Source organism: Peromyscus maniculatus, chromosome 18 (assembly GCF_049852395.1).
Source record: "Peromyscus maniculatus bairdii isolate BWxNUB_F1_BW_parent chromosome 18, HU_Pman_BW_mat_3.1, whole genome shotgun sequence".
Taxonomy (NCBI): domain Eukaryota; kingdom Metazoa; phylum Chordata; class Mammalia; order Rodentia; family Cricetidae; genus Peromyscus; species Peromyscus maniculatus.
In genome coordinates, this window is record NC_134869.1 from 32,132,751 (window position 1) to 32,157,680 (window position 24,930).

At 35.4% G+C, this 24,930-nt stretch overlaps 1 protein-coding gene across 2 annotated transcripts in view; it reads right to left on the bottom strand.

Annotated features, from left to right (window-relative positions):
* Ptprq (protein tyrosine phosphatase receptor type Q) overlaps positions 1–19,827 on the bottom strand; it is a 194,034-nt gene extending 174,207 nt beyond the window's left edge. For both annotated transcript variants that reach the window (XR_013045512.1, XM_042263333.2), the window contains exons 1-9: positions 19,728–19,827; positions 19,276–19,387; positions 18,413–18,639; positions 16,020–16,089; positions 12,839–13,038; positions 11,554–11,803; positions 10,282–10,410; positions 9,211–9,357; positions 3,369–3,541 (exon numbers count right to left, since the gene is read on the bottom strand). Coding sequence is in view for 1 of the 2 variants with exons in the window: in XM_042263333.2 (XP_042119267.2) it covers positions 3,369–3,541; positions 9,211–9,357; positions 10,282–10,410; positions 11,554–11,803; positions 12,839–13,038; positions 16,020–16,089; positions 18,413–18,639; positions 19,276–19,387; positions 19,728–19,784 (1,365 nt within the window). In the remaining variant the exon portion in view is untranslated. The remainder of the gene's footprint in view (positions 1–3,368; positions 3,542–9,210; positions 9,358–10,281; positions 10,411–11,553; positions 11,804–12,838; positions 13,039–16,019; positions 16,090–18,412; positions 18,640–19,275; positions 19,388–19,727) is intronic.
* Positions 19,828–24,930: the final 5,103 nt, after the last annotated feature.

The window sequence follows — 24,930 nt, forward strand, 5'->3', positions numbered from 1 at the left end:
ATCATTTCTGTTCAACAGTCTCTGTTGCTAGGATCCCAACGGCTGCTTCCTACCATCTTGTTATTCATTGGGGGGGGGGGGTTGTTTGGTTTGGTTTTCTGTTATTTTGTTTTACAGGGGTGGTGTTTAGACATGCTTGAACCCTGGCAGAATCATACCAGGTAGAAATTTACAATATCAGAAATAAAAGGTAGAAAACATGAATATAAGGAGGAATCAGTGATTGAAAATACAAGATCATTTTTAACAGGGGCTATATTCAGGGTTCAATGGTGGTACACACCTGTAAGTTGAAGACCTGATATCAAAGAAAAAAACAACAACAACAAACAATTTCAAGATAAAGTACTGAGATGTAAGAGTGCTGAGAAAAAAAGAGCTCTCCAAAATATCTCTATAAACATGTTAGAAAATAGTAAGGACATTTGTTACCTTTGCTGTTTTCTTTAATCATTTAAATGCAAAACATTGAAAAGTTGCAGTATATAAAAGCAGAGGAAGTGTTAAGGAACAAATGGTATAAAATGCTGTACAGTAAGGGGTAGATTTTACGATGAGTTTAAGGAAAAAATATATTCTTTTAGAAAAGAAATGTGTTAATATCATGAGAATTGCTAAAGATATTCAACCCCTGTATTTGACACTGAGGTCACATGTAACTCCTAAAACGTTTCCAAAGATTTGAAGTGCTCTTGAGGCAGAAGCGGAGGTAAATGGGAAGAGAGTGCTTAACCTGAGAGATACCCATGACAAGAAAACAAGTTAATCAATGAGGATATTAATCCATGGATTTTTGTCTGTTATGCTACACCCCTACCCTTGTAAAATGTGGGGGGGGGGACTATTAAAGGGGAAGCATGAATTGGCAAGATCACTCCATTGGTAAAGCAACTGCCTGGAAAGCCTGATTGCCAGAGTTCAGATACTCAACAATTACTCAAAAAGCTGAGCATGGTGGCATGCATCAGTGTTCCCAGTGATGGAGAAAGAGGAGGCAGAGAGTCTTAGGGTTTCCAATGCTGTGAAGAGACACCATGACCATGTCAATTCTTATAAAGGAAAAGCATGTCATTGGGGCTTTGTAATGAACATTACATTTTCATTTAGTCAATTATCATCATGGTATAACATGGTGGCATGCAGTCAGACATGGTGCTGGAGAAGTATCTGAGTGTCCTACATCTTGACTTTGAGGCAACAGGAAAGGATCTCTCTCACTGGGGCATGGCTTGAACACATATGAGACCTCAAGACCTGCCTTCACAGTGACACACTTCCCCCAACAAGGCCATACCTACTCCAAAAGGCCACACCTCCCAATAATACCACTTTGTTTGTGGGCCATTTTCTTTTAAACCACCACACAGAGATATGCAGACCTCTGGAAACTCCTGGGCTAGCCATCTTTGCCCATGTAGCAAAGTTCTGGACCAATGAAAGATCCTGCCTCAAACAAAAAAAGGAGAAGTCACATAAGGACTTCCACTGAGTGCATGGCACATGTATGTCTTCAATGACACATACACCTCACATATAATCACAAACATACACACACACACACACACACACACACACACACACTTTTAAAAACATGAAACTAGAAATTATAGTTTAACTTGTCCAGGGTCACAGTTGTAAAGCACAGCAAAGGCAGGTCAAAGACTCAAGGCCCCTTGGTTTAGACCTTCTGTTGTATCCTCCACCCCATGTCAATGTTCCAAGGTGAACACAGTGACCGATCACATGAGGAAGTAGAGTACCTGAAATGAATTTGATGTAACAAGAAGTGATCTCTTTACAGACATAAGAATGGAATGGGTCTTGTTATTAAGAAGGTTTTAAAGATTGAATGTCCAGTAGAGTGAAAGTTCTAATGCCAAGATTAATTCCAACAAGTCACAAATGCTAGGGGAGAACTTACTGCAATGTCAGCTACAGTGTTAAGCTCTTTACACATATCATCCATGAAGTCCTCATCATTGACCCTTATAGGAAATCATGTGATTCCTAACTTACATCTCAAGTCAGAAGAATCAGGCCTCCATTCCCAGCATTGGGCCATTGATAATGGCAGAACCAGGCACTGAGCCCTAACCATTTGCCTTCTGCATCTACACTCTTAACTATTTTATCCTGTAATAGCCAGGTCCCTATCTAAATGCAGATTGAATGGGCTCTAATAATAATGTTCTTTCCACCATGCTACAGAATCTCCAACTGGCCTTTCCAGGACCTTTTAACTTTTAGAGAAAAACAGGTGTGTCTGGCTATTCAACAAATGCCATTAGCAAACTTGGGAAACCTGTCACCTGGTTCAAAGAAAACCACATATCTATTTTAAGATGTTCTCAGCTGCAGCAAATGCTTAAGCTTCCGCTCTTTGATGAGATGCCAACTAGAATATCAGAAAACATATAACTCACCATCCATTACAGAAGAAAGGACACGACATAGGACTGAAGTTTAACCTGGGGGTGATGTGGGTAACAACTTGGAGTGAGAGATCCTGCATAGTTGCATAGCATTGAATATCATGGTGAAATCAATGCCAGAGTTAAAGGAAGTCTCTTATCAGAAATAGAGTGAGTGGGGAAAAGGAAAATCGTGCTATAGTACAAGAGTAGCTATTGTGAACTAAAAACAGCAGAAGCCAATTTCTTAATAAGCATCACATATATCTCTAATGGCCCACTGATTGCTACTCTGTTCCTAAGAACACTTAGCCTTGAAGTGCCCAGGGAGCCGCCAATGTGAGGTTATAAGTGAGAAGTCTGGGGACTTCAAGGGTCCTCACAGGTGAGTGGCTGGCTTGGCTGAGGAAGTAAAGACAGTGCCGCACATCAGCTGCCTATACTTCCTAGCAAGAGAAGAAGAGAAAATAAGATAGGCACGGTGCTTAAATGTAATGTATTAAGAAGACCAAGGCCTCTCGTGTTAAATGGAACACTTGACTTTCTTTCTATGTAGTTACATGTTTTCATGAATAAAGGGCAGTGCTGAGGCTGTTAGCTTCTCAGGTTCAAATAGGACAGAATTACTTGTGGACAGTAGTCTTTGGGGGGGGGCAACTGTTTTAAATGATAAGCCTCTGACAAAGCATTTAAATCACAAGCATTGTCTCCCAATAACTCATTAACCAGATTAGAATAATAAAACCCACATATAGAAGTACCATTAGTCTTGTATGATGGTTCAGTGGACATTTTTCATATAAAAAATGAGTAGTAATATTTAATTAAAAGTCCTAAGATAAACTATGATCTAGTTAAAATCTCAATATATCTCAATCTATTTTACTTCCTGGTAGCAAGTTTGCCAAGAACCAACATAAAAGGTCTCAGCAAAATGGGAAATGAAAAATGTGATACCTCATCTTGTCCTGTGAGCAGAGTATTTTCCAAAATGACACCTGTCTCCACCAGTGACACTTTCACACGGTATTGGTTGATGATTCCATTTGGTTGTCGGGGTTTCCTCCAAGTAATTCTGATTTCTGTGGCTTCTACCTCTGTGATTTGTAGATCAAACACTACACCTGGAACTAAAAAAAAAAATTAAATAAAATTAGAAAGAGAAAATACATTCTCAAATGCAAATATTCCCTAAATCTTTAGCCCATGATATTAGATATATAAATAGCTCTGGGGAAATTGACTAGAATAATTACTAACATATTAAAAACTCAGTGTGGCAAAAGAATCCTTAAATGCATGGAAATTTAAAACTAATTTTATGTGCATTCTTCTTAAAAGTATGAGGAACAGGATAACATGGAATCATTTCCCCAAAACAAAACATAGCATTTGATCAGACCATATCACTAAAATAATCTCCAGACTAGTGAGATGCTCGGGGCCTAAAAGCACCAGCTTTCAAGCCTGACAGCCTGAGCTTGAGCATCTAAGCTGGATCCACAGAACTCCTAATGAAAGGGAAGGAAGAATAGGCTCCCCAGTGTTGTTCTCTAGCCTCCACAATCACAACATGGCAGGTGCAGGCCTCCAAGAGTTCACAAACACAATAATGATGATGATGATGATGATGAGGAGGAGGAGGAGGAGGAGGAGGAGGAGGAAGAAGAGGAAGAGGAGGAGGAGGAGGGGGAGGAGGAGGAGGGGGAGGAGGAGAAATTTCCAGAGAAGCTCTTATAAATAATTAATGCCCAGTCAAAACCTTAAAGTCTTTATTAAAAAATATAATAACATACCCCAAAACAGTATCTGGCACAGCCAGGATACAATGAGATATAGTCAACAAGCACCATTCACTGTCTCTTAATTTATTACATGAACTTGTGTAAAGACTCAGCTGAATTAACATGTTTGTCTGCTGAATTTACATGTTAACCATGTAGGACCAGAGTTTTGGTGTCCTCGCTTTTTGAAGTGGGAAAAATTAAGACAAGCAAACAACTGATTGCATAAAGCACTAAGTAGTTAGAACAAGATATATGTATAAAATGGTCAAGAGTGATATCTAGAAAACCTCCCAGTGCCTCAAAGACAATGAAGAAAGGATAAGGCTGAGCATTTCACCATTTTTGTGAATAATCAGTTAATCAAGTCACTTTCTTTACCTATAATACAAATGCATTTTTATCTTCCCCTTAACTCCTATAAAGTTACTATATGCATCAAAACTCAAAGGAACTTCTAAACTACAGGTTTGAGAGAAAATATGACATGAAAACATCACCCTTTAAGGTCAAAATATAATAGCTCACTAAGCCTACGTCCCGTCACCATCTCATAGTGGTCTAGGATTAGCAAAATCTAGTTACAAAAGATTCACATTACCTCAGGAAGAAACAGAGAAGAAGGACCCCTTCCCTGTCTAAAATAATAGAAAAAAAACTGAAAATAATGTCACAACCCCCATAAGTATCATTATGATCATAGAACATATTTCTGTCTAATCCAGACACGTAGTATGCTATAACTCTAGATATTACTTAGAATAGATTGTTTTTCTGTGTCTCCATGAAATTATCAGTACGGAAACTCCCTACACAATGTAATAATATAAATATTTCTAATTACTTGAATACTTACGACTGGAAAATCATTCTAGTGGTTAAGATTCTAGGATCTAGCATGGGCAAAAGCTGTAATGGAAAGTGGCAGGTAAGCTTAACGTAATTAGCTACAATTTTAAGTCTGTAATGAAGGATATCTCTTCAGACTCCCTTCCCCACTGATGCGCTGATCTGAGGAGAGCACATAGTTTGCTCTAAGAAAGATGTTAGGGAAAGAGTTCTAGAGTAGGACTCCACAATCAGTGAGTCACTCACTCATCACTGAACACTGGACATCATGGTCATTACTCTCTGCACCTGAAAACACAAGGACATAAAAGGCATAAAGCCTTCTGCAACAGTTCACCTGTTTTGTTTTTGTTTTCTGGTTTTTGTTTTTTTGTTTTGTTTTGTTTTGTTTTTAATTTTCCTGAGCTGAGGACTGAACCCAGGGCCTTGTGCTTGCTAGGCAAGCGCTCAACCACTGAGCTAAATCCCCAACCCCCACCTGTTTTATTTAAGTAAAATTATATTATATAAAAGAAAAGTTTAATTTTATCATTAAATTGTATAAAAGAAAATTTTATTCCATTAGGATGATTGTTTCTAGGTATTATGTTGCTATCACTGTGTTTGCAAACCCTTTGTATTATCCAAGAATAGAGAAACTTTTCAAGTAACTGTAAATTAGCAGAGATACAGACACAGCTAACCTCTTTTTACCTTTCTTTTCCACCTTTTTGGGGTGTCGTTATGTAACAAAGACCTTGAACAGCACTACGTAATGTAAATCACAGAAGAGATCAGTCATTGTTCCATTGATTTAAATTAACATATAACTCATAACTAAACTTTGTATTTAACCTGGCAATAAATCTTCTACTTGAAAAACAAGTGAATTGTCCATTCTCCTTTGTGAAAGCATAGTGGGAACACGCCGAATATATCAATACTATAGAAAAATACAAATGTACTACAACTGTTAATATGTGAGTCAAATTTATGAATAATAGCCGACATTTTTACATATATTCATCCACAAAACTGCAAAATTACATCATGACACTAATGCCTATTATTGTAATTCAAGTAAAGGTTAAGGGGCTACGTTGTTTTTATTGACTACAAAAAATTTAGTGGATGAAGGAAGTGGAGCAGACAGCAGTTTTCTCTTTAAAAAGACACTTATCTGGTATCCCACATACTCTTACGGAGAAACCAGAGAAGTACGGATTAGGCTGATCCCTTTAATATCGATACAAAATTAAAGAAAACCAAGCACGCAGGGCAATTATTCACAGTGCAGAATCAATTCTGAGGATGTTAGCCACAGACACTGAGTCATTCTCAACACAACACATTCGGAAATTTTATGAAAAAAATAGGAACTAGAACAGAAAAAAATCAATACAAGTAAATTCTGAATAATTAGAGGTTTTTAGATGAAAAGTTATTAGAAGTGAAACAAAAATAATATTGTAACGAAGAAAATGCATGAAAATAACCATTCTCCATAATTTAATCCAGCTAGGTTAAACTTCCATTCAAAGAACATGAGAGAGCACCAAATTAAAATCCATTCATATTCATGAAAAACATGAAGTGATGAGACTCTCAGTGGTTTTCCAACAATTAGATAACATTTGGAACATTGGACATCATTAAATTACCACCCCCCACCCCCCCATCATCTCTCTTGACGCCTAAGTAGATACATGCTCAGTAAAACAGTAAGTGATGTATGTATAAAAACCCTAGGGAAAGATCCTGGAGAACTACTATAGAAGTAGCATCTTTTCTCTCCTAACCAAATAGACTATGGATATTAAAAGTCTTGGTGTTAATGAAATCAACCACACTGAAATGTGATAGCACATACCATTCGCTATAAGAAGTCAACTCAGCCTTTGTCTATGACTATTGGAACACTGGTCAGAACCCTAGTTATTTTAAAAGGTAATAATTTAGGAGAAATAAGCTAGTTCTAATTATTCTAATTAAAACAGAACGTTTAGCACTTTAAGATATGGGGCAGCGAATAAATAATGTTCATTAATATACAATGAAACTTATTATAACAATAAATTATAAAGAATAAACTTTAGATATCAATTTTCTAGACAATAGCAAGTGAGTTAGTTATTAGGTTGCCTCATGTAGTTTCGGGATTCTTTTATGGAACAATTTCATTATTGGGAGCAGGATTAATTAATTCAGAAGCTGAAAGCATTTTGCAGTTGTTAAAGCCCACAGAAGCCCATCCTGAAGCTAAATGAATGGTCATGGAGCTCCATGAAAGAAGGTGAGCTTGAGCCGGTAAGAGCCATGCCTTTCCAGCCTTTACAGGGCCCCCTGTAGCCAGTGAATATTCCACTAAGAGTCACCAGGATGTAGTCTCTTAGATAGGCAGTTGTTGGAGATGGTAAAATGAAATTCAGGACAAATTGCTTTTCATATTCAACAAAAGAGTCATCCACTCAAGATAATTCATTATGGAACACAGTCCATGTGAAAATTCTGGACAAGGTTCCTTAGGATTCTATGTATTTTGTGAATAAAAGAAATACAAATAAAGGGAAATAAATTTTAAGTAACATCCAATTCAAGCAAGATCGCATTGTCTGCGGCAACATGTTATCTAATTCTTTATCTTGGTCAAATGCTGGAGATCAAAATTGATCATAAAAATAATAATTTCGTTGATTTTTTTTAAATGTGTTTTTCTTTGGTTGTTTCCATGCTGTAGATCAAAACCTAAGTTCTTAACACATGCTAAATATGTGCTCTACCACTGAGCACTTGCAGATAAGCAAGATCAGCCAAGTTAGACCCTGCACACAAAAGAACCAGAGCCCACACCAGAAAGTTGTTCCTTAATCATCTCCACACATGCCCCTTGGCACAGAGGCACACACAACATACACACACACAAACACACACACACACACACACACACACACACACACACACACACACACACGATGTTTAAAAATTTTTTTTAAGTGAGTCAAATAGTTTGAGGAAAACCTCTGCTGTGTTTTATGACCACTCAAAAATCCTTTAACTTTCTGGGAAAGGCTTAAGAGCATGTTTTGGATTGAATTATCAAAACTTAAGGAAAATCACACAAAGCAAAGGCTCTTTGAATGGGACAAAACACTAAAATCTCAGCATCAAGTGAAATCTTTTTCCTCATGAGTATACATTTCCATTTTAATCTGCATATTGAAACCATACATATGTATGACCTATAGACAGATTTTAATTTTAGGTCGATAAATATAATATTTTTTACATTCTTTCAACAACCAAATAGTATCAAGGTTTAATTTTTCTTTGAAGGGAGAGATGGAGAGAATTTCCTGATGGTTGCTGCCCTCTAATGGTCTAATCTATGAGTGATAACATAGTGAATGCATACCCAATTGAACTGTGTAGGTGGGTGGGGGCACATATAAGTATATTTAACTTGCCGGTTATTGTATGTTAGTTACTACACAAACAAACTCTGGAAACTTTTTCACGTGTTAGTTTATTCTGAAACATGATTCATGCCAACAATTGTATCTAAACAGAAATGAAGCCATTGAGCAAGTTTAGGGTGTACCATGAAAATGTGAATAGCACATTAACAATGGATTTCACCAAAAACATCAGTGCTTAAAAAGCAAAAATATGATAATTTCTTGAGATATATTATTTTCATAATTTCCTTAAATGCTGAAAATTTTGTATTTTTTTCCCACCAGGGATCCCTACTAGTTCAGAAAACCCTTTGATTATCAAAATACTTTGTTCTGAGTGGTAAGAATATAGTGATTTCTCCAGAAATGACTTTTGTGAGAAAACACATTCCATGTCTGCCTAATACTGCATTTAAGCAATATAAAAATGTGTGTTATTAATTTATGACTTCTTGGCATTCTGCTAAAAGCCATTATGAATCTCTGTCACCTTCAATGTACATAGTCTTCTCTAGTCCTCATTGCTCCTGGGTCCTTTCCTTTATGAAGCATGCTGCAGGTTTAACATTCTAGAGAATGCAGGCTCAGAATAAAGTAGATAGCAATTTAACAAGGAAAATTATGGGATTTAAGTAGACATAAATCAAATTCCTTCTAAGATTACATTTACCAATAAAATTCACAAGGATTTCAAAAATATCACATTAACTCCATATAGGAAAAAGTTCTTACCATCTGGAGGGGTAAATACTGAAAGATTTGACTTGGGACCAACCCCTGCACTGGTTTCTGCAGCAACATAGACATCATACATTGTAAATGGTGTCAAATGTGTAAATGAAAATCTGAGGTCTTTCGTGCTATTATCCAAAATCCGCCCTGCAATAAGCAGACCAGACCAATGGGTTATTTTTTATGATTACACAATCATTTCATATAATGTATAGAAGGAAGAACAATAATCAAACTGTTAAACTAAAATTTAATTATTATGAGTGAATGTATTTTAAATATGTGGTTAATTTTGATGCAAATTTGAACATAGAAACAACATGAAGATCTTTCAGTGCTTAAAATAACTTTTCTTATATTACAGAATCCTGTTGAGGTTTGATTTTATTTTTTTTTAATATACTTAAATGGGAAACAAAGGCTATAAATATAGTTCATTTGGGATACTGTTTGCCTAACACACACAAAGCTCTGGGTTAGATCCCCAGCATATAATGACGATGAGCATGATGGTGTATGTATATCATTCAATATTTCAGAGCTTGGAGGAGGAGACAGGAGTGCCAGAGAGCACCATTGCCCTTCTTCCTTGTATAAACTCCATGGTTTTCAAGCCCATGTCAACATGTAATCCATTAGCCTCAGGTCACTCACTTTCACTCTGTACATGGTGTGCAACTCAACACTTTCATTTTAGTATGTGGTGGTTTTATTATCCTGAGAAATAAGCATTAAATTATAAAAAAAAAACTCTTAAATAATCTTCTGATCATAAATATCATTACCCATAACTACAAAAGATGTATTATCTCATTTTCATGCAACTATCTCCTGCCATGTTATTCTACCTGAACTCCAGTGCTCTCTGGACATATTATGAGGAATCCCCGTACTCTGTGCAATGTTATTGTGACCCTAAATCTTCACAGCAGATAATGGAAACCTGATTTTCTATTATTCACCTCAATTTAGGGTATTTTCAAAAAATTGTTTCCTTTTACAGTTAGAAATTATCCACATATTGTATAGGTTTTATTCTAAAATGTAAAGGCAAAATGGAATAAGTCATACCTGATGGTCCATATAATTCAACTCTGTAGCTAAATTTCCCTGTTACTATAGTTGGTGGGTCCCATGAAATTGTAAAGGCCTTTCCTGTAACATTGCCTGTTATACAGTTTTGTGGTGGTCCTTCAGGCACTGAAATTAATATAGAGAAAATAAATATCACACACACACACACACACAAATACTTCCAAACAATGTAGATATTTGGCTTGAGAAACTCTTGTGGACATACAGATAGAAAAATTAAGATTAAAAACCCTCAAACTTAGGCACAATGACCTTTATTTTTCACATTAGTATTTATCTTTGTTCTAATGAACAACTCTGAGTATTAACTCAAAATCCTTGTTCAACAAATTTCATTTTCTATGATTCACATGAAATTATTTTATACCGTATATGGGGTATAAGAGAAGGATATACTATTATTCAAATATAGTTATTTAAATAGAGACAATAATAGTCTCAAACTAACATGTGAAGGAAAATAATAGGACCTGACATGTATGCCTTTGGACAAAAAATTGCCTTACCATTAATTTCCAGTATCCTCAAAAATTACCAATCATATTTGATGCTTAATGCTACATTACAATATACATATCTGACATCTATTTTGTGTCAAGATGTGTACTAAAATATCAGGTACATATTATGCTCATAATATCTACACTAATATGTTATGATACTGTATTGGTATGCACATAAATGCAATCATAAATAAATACGACCTCCAAAAAAATGAATAATGTTAATGATGTTTAACTGCACTCATTTAACCCTAAAACTCCAACACACAGAAGGTCCTATGACTGCCTCCATTTCTCAAGCAAGAAAAATACTGTGCATAAAGATCTGAGCAGTTATATATTTAGCCATTGTTATAACCTGATATTGAAATGCTGATCAGCATTAGCTCTGCTGTTCCAGGTAGTATCTTGCACATCTGTTAATAACAATGTCAATGAGGAAGATTGTAGATAACTAAGATGCATTGGAAGAGCAAAGGCAATTAGGCAGAATTACAGAGGGCATGGATTGATAACTGTCATTCATGGTAACTGAAGAATTTCCTCTTTCAAACCTCTTTTTTCTTTTTGTCTTTAGTTTAGCATTGAAGAAGATATTCCCAGTGGATGCCTATTATCTAATATGGGTGAAAGAGTTACTTAAAGGAAGTAAAGTTAATAAAAAAAATTCTATGGACAGAATGCAAGATTATTCTATAAATAACTTCAGGTCAGTTTCTTTCTTTCTAACAAAATCAAATCATACCTGATTCTGGTGTCCTAACAATGGTACTGTCAATATACCCTGCTTCCGTGGTAATAGCTGAAACTTCAAAGAGATATGTTGTATATGGCCTCAAGTGAGTCACCACAAAACTGACGGGCTCTTTCCATACAGAGCTGATCTTATTCCGTGCCAACGTGCTGGATGAATGTGTAGTACGAAGAGGAGGTGTAACTCTACTGAGGGTTGGAGAAGGGCTGGTGGTACTCCACAGAAAGGATTCACTGTTCTCCTAATGAGTGAAGGAAATTGCAGTAGGAATAATCACATGATACCTCTAGGTAAACATAAAAAACACAACCCATTTATTTTTTCTTTATACTATAAATATTATCTTTCAATGTGTGTGATAAATTTAACAAATTGAGTTTTAGGAAAAAAATTGCTAGATTTAAATTATAGTCACTAATGTCTATATTAGGACATAATATTAGGATATAATACCTATTATATCCACTGTACTTTAATCTTGAAATCCAATGTAGAATTTAAAGTAGCATAAAATGAAGGTAAAACAACAGCTAAATCACCAACAAGAATTTTTAAAATTCATGTTAAACATATAGAGCAAAAGACCTAAGACATTTCAATCTATGTTCTTAACTATTCCTACCATTTTTTAAATCATAAATACACAAATAAAGCAAAATAACATTAAAATTTTTATGTTCCCAGATAGGGTGTATATGCAGATATATATGTGTGTATTCAAATTAAATTGTAATTCAAAACAAAAGATTTTTGAGACTTTGCTGCCCTATTTAAAACAAAATAACTTTGCTTGACTGTTTCTATATAAGTAATAACATAATAAAAAAAATACCAAAGATAATTTGGAAGAAAGCATTACAATAGTTTGTATAAGTTTCACATCAATGAAAAAAAAATGGCAATATTTTCACAAAGATATGCCACCAAACAGCCTACCAGTTTAATCTTGCATTGACTATGGATTTCCCTGCAGGTACCTTCTCCTATAACACATGGACTTATGACCTCTACTTCAGTAGCGACTACACTTTCACACCTCAGGGACTTAAAAAGTGCCCCCCTGTTCTTCCTCCATTACTGAACCAAATGCTGTCCCCTTAATGTAGTATTTCAAGATCTGCCTTAGAGATGTTATCTTCCAATCTTTTAATTCAAACCCCTAAAATACCATCAGTTTCGCATAACATGATACTTATGACCTAAGAGTATAATCTTGCAAAATATGAAAACTTAAAGATGCAAGCTTAATAAAAGTTTTGATGTGCAAAATACTCACATTACATTCTGGCAATTTCCCAGTCAAAATATCCTCTACTTTGATGGAGACATCCTTTACTACTATGCCACTTCTGGCATGTTTGACACTGATCTTGAAGCCGGTGATTTTGCCATTTGGTTGCCGAGGCAAATACCAAATCAAGTTTACTGCAGAATAGTTTAGGGCTTCAACTGTGAGATTGACCACTTTACCCGGAGCTGAGGGTAGGACAGGTTGGAGGAGAGGGGAAAATGTTGTAAAATTTAAGCTATTTATGTTCTTCAGAGATAGTAAATTTCCAAATAATATGAAACTAAATATGTAATACCTTGAATAAAATCATCTTTCTACCTAAATATATACTCATTTATTTCACTGTAATTTTTTTTACAAAATGGACTTAACCATATCTGCATATTTCAGAATTACTGGTTTAGCATATCCATTCATTCGATGAAGCTTTTCAAATACACATGAAAACCATTCAATCCATAGTTAGTTGGAATATACAAACAAGTATGGGCTGAAATTTTACTTCCTTAAATATTTTTTGGAATTATGTAGGTACTGGAGAAGTTGAGTAAAAGTGATAAATTCAAACTTGTTGCCCAAATACAAAGAATTCATATCTGAAAAGTTTATAAATATCTAGTGTCTAACATTAAGTGGATAGATATCCAAATAATAGTTCATGATTTTTTTATTTTGAGTTTCATATTCCCTCAAAATCAACCTTTCCCCCAAAATTTCTTACTATCAATTATAAACTATCTATAATGGTAATCTGTATGTTTAGTTTCAGCGACAACTATATTACATCAGAGTGAAATGAAACTGTGTACATTAAGTATGCAAATAAATTATCAAGATATTTCAGTTTATAGAATAAAACAAAAATGTTTTCAGTAAAACTACATCTAATAATAATGGTGACTGGTATTAAGATGCCAAATGACTAGAGTTAAAGTTTCCACTGTTTCAAAAATGCCAAAATCTGTAGTAAAAGAAGTCTGTGTAAATCATGCAACAAGTTGGGTCCTGAGATTCAATACAAGTTAGACAGTAAGAATGAAGAATGACAAAATGACATTAATAACAGAAGTAAATTAATCACAGTTATTGAGAGTGGTTACTAATAGATAAAATAATAAATGGAAAGTTTTAAAGAGAATTGATGAAATAGAGTTGAAATTCAAGAAGTTTGTTAAATAGTCAATATTTAATTTATTGGAGGTATAAAATACAATAAAACAAAGGAGCAGAGTTTGTTAAATGCATAATACTGTACAACTGCAACATCATGTTTACTTAGGTAATATTATAGCCTTCTGAGGTCTTTGATGTAGTTGAAGACTAGATAGTTATAATCATAATTTTCCTTGGTTAGGATAAAAGATAAATTAGATACAATATTTTAGACTCACAAATATAGGACAGATAAAATATTTTCTTTAATTTTACAAAATACAAATAGACTAGATATTGAAACTGTAATTCTTGCTTGATATATGTAATTCTACCAGGTTAAAGTTAAAACCTTCCTTTTGTTTAGAAAGAAAAGGGGAAGTGATGGGGGAATGTCTTTTTGTATGCTATGAAAATATGTTGCTCTGATTGGTTGATAAATAAAGCTGTTTGGCCAATGGTGAGGCAGAATAGGGTTAGGCAGGACATTCTACCTAGGGAGGAAAAAGGAGAAAGGCAGAACAGAGAGGACACTGCCAGCCACCGCCATGAGAAGCAAGATGTAAAGATACTGGTAAGCCACGAGCCATGTGGCAAAGTATTGATTTATATAAATGGGTTAATTTAAGATGTAAGATCTAGCTATCGAGAAGCCTGAGCCAATAGGCCATACAGTTTGTAATTAATATAAGCCTCTGTGTGTTCATTTGGGTCTGAGAGGCTGTGGGACCTCAAGGATGCAGGAGCCAGGTACGCACAGGAAAACTTTCAGTTATACATTTCATGTATTCCATAGAATTTAATATCTCTTAAACCAGTAACTTTGCTGAATGTACTACACATTTTTTTCTATACTGACTGTTGTATCCTCTACATGTACCAGGATGCTAAATTATGCTTAGCATTGGGAGAATTTTACACACACACACACACACACACACACACACACACACACACACACACACGAGTGACATATATATCATTCATAATTTCAAAAAGAATAGAAATTACTGTATAGCCTTATAATCTATCTGGCATATTAATACACGAATTTGTTTATTTTATCCCATTAGAATATAGGGTCCATGGTAAATATTTGTTAATTGGTGATACTGTTGTCTATTTTTCTATACATTTATTTGATTCTAATTGGATTGGAAGGTATTTTGGTCATCTAAAAAGGAAATGAAAGTGGGCAGGGCAGCAAGATTTGCATTGTGGGTTAAGACACCTTGGATATGATTTATTAAAGTGCTTCCAAGGGTTGCTGGTAGATTTAGATATTACTTGGAGGGAGGAACTGATGATGACATCAAAGATTCCTCTCAGCCACAGGAAGAAGGGAGATGTGTGAAATAGTTTGGTCATGGCTGAGTATTAGAAAATGATATGTTAATCACCAAAGTCCACATTTTCATGTCTAGTGTCACAAAATGCTTATCAGTGGTGCTAATAGGAAAACATATATACACCTACTTGGCAATAGTCTATTTGCATCACTATGTAGTTGTGGGGACATATATGCACGGGAAGAAAAAGAGATGAGCCACTAATGTACCAAAATATTCATAAAGGTGTTTTATAAGCTTGCCTACTTGTAAGCCCAGCAGGCAGGACACTTAATGAGGAAGAGTCTAAGTATGAGGCCAGCCTGTATGGCATAGTGACTTCAAGGCTAGCGTAGGCTGCAGAGAAAGAATTGTTCTTAAAATTAAATAAGTTAAATTAAAATAGAGCTGTTTTGCCTGACACGACAATAAATGATTTTTTATTTTATTTTTCTTGTGCTTTCAAATGTTTTGCTCCCAGTATTATACTAAATAGCTGTTATCATTAGAAAGAACAATTTTGTTTTTCACAATGCTTTTAGTGCCCCCAAATAACTAAAAGGAATTCAAAGAGCATTCTCAAGAATTTTATGCATTTTGCATCATATTTTCATCACGTTCCAATTTTTTAAACGTTAAGAACTTATGGCTAAATTACTTTATAATTAATGACTTAGGAAAGTTACCACTTTCTGCAGTTTGGAAAAGAAATGGGTCACTAAACACTCCAATGCCAGCACTGTTTTCTGCTGCAACCTGAAACAGATCAAGAGTTTGGTGTTCAAAGTCTTTGCTTTCTAAATACACAGAATCTGAAATGATACATCTTTCATCACCCCCCCCCCACCAAGGTAAGCTCTAAAAGAGTTTTCCTGTAATTCTTACAATATTCCCCAAATAGAAAGTGACATGGGTGGATAGTGGGTAGGTCATGTAATCCAACTAGGAGCTAGTCTGGCCAACATCCTTCAGATGAAAATACTGGGTGAGAGTGAAGTCAAAAGGCTTGGCCATGTTCATAAAAGAAATAATGGTAGAACATGAATTCAGTTGAAATATTTTTTTTCCAAAACTCAGTCTTTACCCACTACATGTACTATACATAGGACGGACTATCTATATGACATCAGACATTAAGATTCAAACTCTATAATTGGGCAAATGAGTACTCAGGAAAAAGTACCAGTGAAAAATAAGTTGGATTAACAACATAGAGAATAAAGTCAAAATTTAACAGAAACACCAACTATTTTTAACTTGCGTAATTTCGTGAGATAGATCAATGGGCAGAGAAGACACTGTAAATGGCAAAGAGACTCCTAAGCCTTTACAAAATGCCATGAATGGAACTGGACAATCTTGTAGTTCTTCCACTTGCCAGACAGGAAACTTTAGGTAATTTGCTTAACTCTTCTAGGGCACATGTTTTTCTCATATTTAACTGAGAATAATAATATGTCACAGGGTTTTTTTTCCAAGACTAACTGAAATAATATGTAGACCACTTTACAGGATTCCCCCTTAGGTGTTACTTATACTGAAGATATCAAATGTACCATGCCAAATTCCCTTTGGAATTCATCAATGGCTAACATTTATTTGAAGAAAGCAAATGTCACAACAGTGATTTATGAAGTGTGGGAAGAAACATAGACTACAGGCTTCTTAATAAGACTGAAATGAGAGAATTCAGAGAAATAAAATGAGAATCCATAAAAATAGATCTAAGCAGAACTAGCCTGGGCAAATTGACTTGCTCTGAACAATAATTTCTTACATCCCATTAAATTTAATATTTATTTATTATACCCAGAAGTTCATGTTGTGATACTAGTTAACCTAAATATGCACATGTTTCTAGAAAACACATTTTGCAATTTTCAGACATCAAAAACCTTTCTTACAAAACCTAGCATCATGTTTTATCATCAAGGAAGGCCACCACAGTTAGTAAGGCCACACACTCAGCTTTTACAAATTTTCTTCTCTATACTCACTTATGGTCAAGACTAAAAGAAAAGACGCATGCCAGGGCTGGTGAGACAGCTGGGAAGGTAAGGACATTTGTCTCCAAGCCTGACAACCTGAGTCAGAGCACTGGAACCCATGAGGTAGAAGGAAAGAATCAACTCACACAAATTGTCCTTTGACCTCAACACATGGCCACTTGTACCATGACATCTACATCCCCTGGAACACACACTTCATGTAACACAATAAATACATAATAAATAAGTGGGGTTTTCTTTAAAGAAAAAAAAAAGGCTTATATATTAAGTTGGAAATAGCAAGGAGCCGAGAAGATGCCTCTGTTCTTTACTTCCTCATCTGCAAATGTCATAGCTCTCCCTAATTGCAAACATTTCTACTTAATGTTCCCATACAGCACTGCTTTGTGCAAGTTCATCTTTCATATTCAAATAAAGCATTAAATCAAGAATCGTTAACATTGTAAAGTAACACATACTTTTAGAAATACAAAAGTGAGTAAGAGCTCAACAATAATTTCTTGAGTGAAACAGACTTGAACACATTATTTTTAGTAAAACTGTACCTTCAATAGTTTTCAATCCATTACCCAAAAGTTTAGCAATGTACATTCAAGCCCAACAGGTTTAGAAGAAAACACCAATGTTAAATTTAAGTCCGATTAAAAAGAACCTGTATTTTAGTCTTGAGACATAGATTGTTAGCTGAGCATTTGCCTAACGTACCTCAGGCTCTAGGTTCCATCCTTGCACCGCAAAAAAATTAAAATAATCAATATGTGGCATGTAATATGTTCACTTTGAAACCTGAAGTATTGAATTTAAACTTAACTTGCTTTCCATAGAAGATATTAAGCTAAAGCTTCTCCAAATGGATAATGTATAAATATATTCATCTACTTAGAGATGAAGAAAGATTACAATTACTTCACCAGGTTTTACATTTATAGTTGGGTGTTGAACACATGCAGCCTGCCACTCTTCAGTGACTCAGAACATTCGGCTAGCACATTTACATGTTGACAAAAACTCTTGCACTTTTCTCATGGATTTACTCTTTAATACTAAGTATCCATTCACCAAACATTTACCTTAATCTCATATGTTGTTCCAGGGTTAAGGTTAGTGAGAAGAACCTCCAGACTGTCTGGCTTTGCTCTTGCTCGGGTGTATGCTGTCTGCATCCACGGGCACACTTCCTTATATTTAACAACATAAGATAGGATCCTTCCATTTGGGTTAGGTGGGGTATTCCACGAAAGAAGAATCCCGGCAGATCCAACTCTCTCCCCAGCTAGGAAGACTGGAGGCCCTGGTTCTATTTTTTTAAAACATACATTATTAAATGATCAGATAATTATTCTATTTCTACAAAAAAAGTATTTATAAATGTGAATGTTTGAAGTTTCCAGAAACCAGTATGAATTTATTCTCCTGAGACCTTTGCTATTTAAAAAAAAAAATGACTAAGAAATATATTTTTTGAGGCATTACCACATTCTTTTGTAAGAATGTAAAAAATGTAATGCTACTAAACACTACATGCAAAATATACTTTTGATGCCAAGTTATTTTTTTGAAAGAATTTGTTCATACAAGGTTTACCTGCAAGAACTAAGAAAAGAAAAAAATAGCCTTATGAACTGAATAATCTCTCCTAAACAAGAATGGTGAGCTTGTTTTCTTGGCTCTAATAATCCAAATGTCACCATTAACAGTCTCTCTGATCCACTTCACAAGCAAATATAATTACATTTTCTCTTTGAAAGTAAAAGAAACCAAAGAGCCCAGAGAAGGCAGGTTCTAAATATTTTCTCAACTTTCCACTTGACTTTTAATTACTCTATACTGATTTCATACATATAATGCAAATGCTGACCATGTAGGTATTTTTATCCAACCGAGTTATAATGAGGAAACACACTTTAAAAAGTAACTGAAAGCATGGACTTACTTGTCACGTTTATTGTCACTGTTCTACTCACAGGTGAGCTGTATGTTGTAGCAGAAATTGAAGACAGCGTTACATCATAACCAGTGCCATAAATAGCGTCTGAAACATCAACCTAGAATGCCGAGAGTAAATAACACATTATTCTGAAAAGCAAGTTAAATAACAAATCTACCATTGTTTTAAAAGTTAACACTTCTCTACATAACTGTACTGTTTAAATTTTCAAAAACAAAGTTCCATATCATTACAAACTATGAATTTGTCATATCAAATAACTGTTTGCTAAGTAACATAAAATAAGATGGAAACATACAAAATGCCCTGTGTTATCAAAGTGTAAATCAGTATTTCTACCCACGCCAGCTCTTCGTCAACAAGGAAACAATGGCATCTTCAAAGCATTACAGCCTTTTACTTAGCCCCTTATATTTTTAAGAGTACATGTAAAATACCTGTGTCTCTGAAGTTCCAATAAAAAGGAAAAGGAAAAAGAAAAGTAAATCCATCATTATTACATTTTTTCATGCGGTAGGAATCACATTGACGGCTCTGGAGAGAAATGTTGCCTGCATTAATGATTTAAAGTAGATTCTCCTGGCAAGTACACAATTAATGAGCCTGGATTACTCAATAGCTCTGCCCTTTCTTTGTTAAACTATTCATGAACTCTTGGATGGATGGCTGTAGGTTCAGTTCACACACACACACACACACACACACACACACACACACACACACACACACCCGGGGGAAGAGAGAAAGAGAGATAAGACAGAAAAGACATCACTAAGATAAAACCCCAGGATGCTGAAAGTTAAACTCATTAATTTGACATCGATGTTTTTTGTCTACATCTTATGCTTTTAAAATCCATTCAAGGAAAAGAATTTATGAGTTCTATACACAAATTTCCTGCCAGGACCAAATATAAACATACACACAAGCTGACCAAGTTCGAGAATGAAAACTATACCTGATATTCTCCACCTCCAAGATCTGTGATAGTAACAAAGCCATGGCCAGGAATAAGATCCACTAGAAACAACTCCCCATGGCCTCATGGCAGGCTTCAGAGCAGAGAAAAACATCTTGGAGGGATATTTTCTCTCAGATTTTTCTCTTTACTCTTGGGTTGTTTTCAGTTCTGATACTGAAAAATAGAGGTTTACATACAGTATATGTTCCAAAATTTTTTTGAAAATCAACAGCCTGCAGTGGCATTTCTAATTAATCAAATTGTTAGAAAACAGTGACTCCTAAATGACCTTTATACACAGATGTATATTTTCAATGACATTTAGTTTCTTAATTTTTAAATGTAATTATGAGAATTAAGATGAATTTATGTTTGTTCCTGGGATATTTCTGGGTTCACATAATCTGTTGGTTAACCTGCTTAGTTTTTTCTAAGGTTATGTTCTATTTGAGCTTTAAAATCAATGTAGACTCCCTGATTGACTAGATGGTTTATCACAGAGGATAATTGGGAAAATTGTGACAAACATTCATACATTTCTGATTAGGACTGAGGTTCATGTTTCTTTAAAGGAGTAGTTTTCATACCGGAAATGAAATATGAGTTTTTAAATGATAAGTGCCCAATGTCCTCACCAGTGCAGGTGTGTTATCCCACCTATAATTCCGCTGCTGTTTCTGCTGCCTGGAATCCTTAACCGGAGCTTCCACACAGAGTGTGTGGCCAGTGAGTCATGTTGGTGTTCTGCCTTATCTCAGGAGTGGATTCCAAACAATATAGGTGGAAGGAGAGAGGCGATGAAGCCAAGCCTATCAAAACACACTGATACAGACCCAATCCGACACCAAAAGGATGGGGTCTGGAATAACTCACTGGACTCCATTTTTTTTTTCATTTCAAAACTCCACTCCTAGGGATGATTTGACAATGATATAATAAAAAAAAAAAAGATGTACACTTCTTAACAAAAGCATTAGGCACTCACATAAATTTGAAAGTAACCTAACATAATTTTGTTTTAGTATTTTAAAGATGACATTTTTATCACGTCTTTCTTATTATTTGCTTTGTGTGCATGTGTGCAGCGGTTTGTCCCCCCATAGTCTCAGACATTTGAATATTTGGTCCTGAGAAAAGATGGCAGCTAAATTGCCCAGTGGTGGTGGCATGCGCATTTAATCTCAGCACTCCAGAGGCAGAGCCAGGTGGATCTCTGTGAGTTCGAGGCCAGCCTGGGCTACAGAGTGAGTTCCAGGACAGGCACAAAGCTACACAGAGAAACCTTGTCTCGAAAAACCAAAAAAAAAAAGTAGATGAACATGCTAGACATAAAAAAAAGGATAACCAAGAAAAGACAGACTGTTTATGGCATTGAGTGGTCATATAAGACATACAAGACATTTTAAATTTGTTTTCCCCTAAAGCAGTGGGGATGGTTTTCAGTAGAAAAGCAACAGCCTAACTTGCTTTGATTGTTTTTTTTTTTTTTTTTTTTGGTTTTTCGAGACAGGGTTTCTCTGTGTAGCTTTGCGCCTTTCCTGGAGCTCACTTGGTAGCCCAGGCTGGCCTCGAACTCACAGAGATCCGCCTGGCTCTGCCTCCCGAGTGCTGGGATTAAAGGCGTGCGCCACCACGCCCGGCTTGCTTTGATTGTTTTAAGGACTGATTTAGAATTTATGGCATATGAATTCAGAGTCATAAAAAGTGGGAATGGGAGACTAAGGTCCAGGGTTCCGTGAGACTCTAGGGAGAGACAAGGAGGAGATGGAGTTATGCAAGATTCAGGGGATAGCTTGAAGACTGGATTCACTGAGAAGGTTTTGCCATAGTAAGCCTATAAGGAGCTATCCATGGAATGTAATCTCCCAGGTGTAGCAAAAGACAGAGCAAAGATACTCTCAAATGTCATCATTTTAGAAATAATATTGAAAAAAATCAAATGGTAAAATTATCTGGAATTTTAAGAAAAAAAATAGCACCATATTAAATTTGGCTGGGGCTAGCCAAATGAGTTCTGTTCTTAGATTTTTTTTTTTTTTTTTTTTTTTTTTTTTTGGTTTTTCGAGACAGGGTTTCTCTGTGTAGCTTTTCCTGGAACTCACTTGGTAGCCCAGGCTGGCCTCGAACTCACAGAGATCTGCCTGCCTCTGCCTCCCGAGTGCTGGGATTAAAGGCGTGCACCACCACCGCCTGGCTCTGTTCTTATTTTTATCTTGGATGATAATTTACCAGAAGTTAATCCCCAGTGTGTTTGCACATCAAGTGATCAATCATTTTATTATATAAGTCCTTTAAAGTTAGTTATTTTTTATTATGGTAAATTTCTGGGATCTAAATATTTCCCTGCACCCTGTGGTCTTTTAAGGCTACTCTGACCAGTTAACCTACATTATGAGCTATAGGAGGAATTTTTCATTTTCTTGTGACTGTATTTTAAGGTGAAGAAAAACATGTAAAATGAACTTTAATGTTTCATTTAACCTAATCTATTAGAACCACCACTTTATATGTATCAACATAAAGCTATTAATGATTTCATTAATTTTCACATTAACTCTGAAATGGTGTGTGGGTTTGACATTTATGGCACATCTGAACTTTCTGGCCACTTGTCAAGATTTGATGGTAACAAGTCACTAATTGCTACGTGTTAGACAATGTAGTCCACTGTAACCCTTAAATGTTTTGGCATGGGATTTTAAAGCTGGAGAATAACAGAGATTTGGTCAGTGTCTATAAGGAAAATAATTCAAAGATATTAAGAGTTTGTTTTGACACAAATGACAAATAACCTTTTAGCAAAAAAATAAAATACAGAAAGGAAGTGAATAGCACCATTACCAGGACTTCAAAAGAATACATGCAAAGTAGAATCAAAGCATGACATACCTCAAGAGTGCCACAAAAGATTCATGCAGGTCTATCAAAGTGTATTAAAAGTCAAGACTATCAAGTTTCATTTATATTTGCAATGTAGTAAAACTATCTGATAAGCTTCAAATGCCACATTTAAATATTTCTGTAGCTAAACCATAGTTTGGGCAAAATATACACTATGTCTGATTACTAATGTATCTAAGCTTAAGAAATACAAAACAAAAAGAACTCTTGGAAAGATTATGATGCACCTTTATACACTTGCATCAGTTCAAGGAACAAGCCAGGTGGTGGTGCCACAAGCCTTTAATCCCAGCACTCAGGAGACAGAGGCAGAGGCAGTCAGATCTCTGTGAGTTCAAGGCCAGCCTGATCTACAGAGCAAGTTTCAGGACAGCCAGGGCTACACAGAGAAACCCTGTCTCAGGAAAAAAAATTCAAGGTACAGTATCAATGGATACTATTATTTCCATGTAAAATGGTAAATGAATTTAGGTCATTTTACCCAAATCTCATTTAAATGGGTAAATAACAGAGTCAAAATTTAGACCCAGGACAATGACTTCAAGTTTTAATTAACATGGTAGCAAATATTTCTAATTTTCACATAGTAGTTAACAAATAGCAGCAGCTCTCCCCACCCCAAGAAAAAAGTATTGAACAAAGCCACATTTAGGGGACACTTAAGCACCAAATACATTGATCTATCATTCTCCTTTCAAGTTGAAGGTCATCGTATAAGCTTAAAAGACACAATCTAAATGTCGTATGACAAGGTATCATATATTCATCTAGTCCTTTTAGCACTCAGAGTGGCTGGACTTGAACTATTTTATCAATTCCCTACCTTAAAAGACTTTCCAGGAAACCCAAGCAGCATAGAGGAGTAGAACATGATGCCATAAGAAGAAGGTAATAAGAGATAGCAACGGTGAAGCCAAAGCTAGGAATGGGCAGTCAGAACAATAACCTACAGGGCCTTCCAGCAAATTCATACACGTTCCTAAGGAGAGAGCTACATATGGATATTATTAAGCATATGTCACTGAAAAACAGTCCATGCATAAAAACCAACAACAAAGAGTTACTAAAATGCACAACCAAAATACAAAAGACCCCACAAAATATTGTGAAGAAAATCAATGAATGATAAATGACATATCTCATGCTAGTCTATCTTCCACATAACCCGGGCCAGGTCACTAAATTGCTCATTAAAACTTTGAGAATCCCCATTGACTTTAGGTATTTCCAGTTCTATAATCTGAGAGTTATAATAACCTGAATATTTTTTTTAATTCACTGACGGCTAATCACCCCTGTCTTTATTTTTCTTCACTGCATGCTTCTATGGCTAAATAAAAACAATTATAATTGATTTTATAAATTATTTAGACTTTATTTGTTTGATAAATAATATGCTGTGTGGTAGGGTTAGAAACAGTTTCCTAGGAAGATATGCTCAACCATCTTCTGGAAATAAAATTTTCTTACTGAAAGAGGGAAAATCATAAAACCTAGAAACATTTCAGTGCTTACTGACTAATAGGTGTCACTGACAACATTCCTTGCTTGTCTGGCATGGGAAGATAAGGGGAATGAGTAGAACGCTGGGAACCTGAGGTATGAAAGGGGTAGTAGCAGAAAGTAACACACAATTACACATGGATATTATCTTAATGGAATGCTACATTCAGACACAGTGAGTCATAGCAACACATTGATGAAAGGTAGAAAGAGAAGAATTTTACATGATCTAAACATAAAATTTTGTAACCTCTTAATGGAACAAAAACACACAG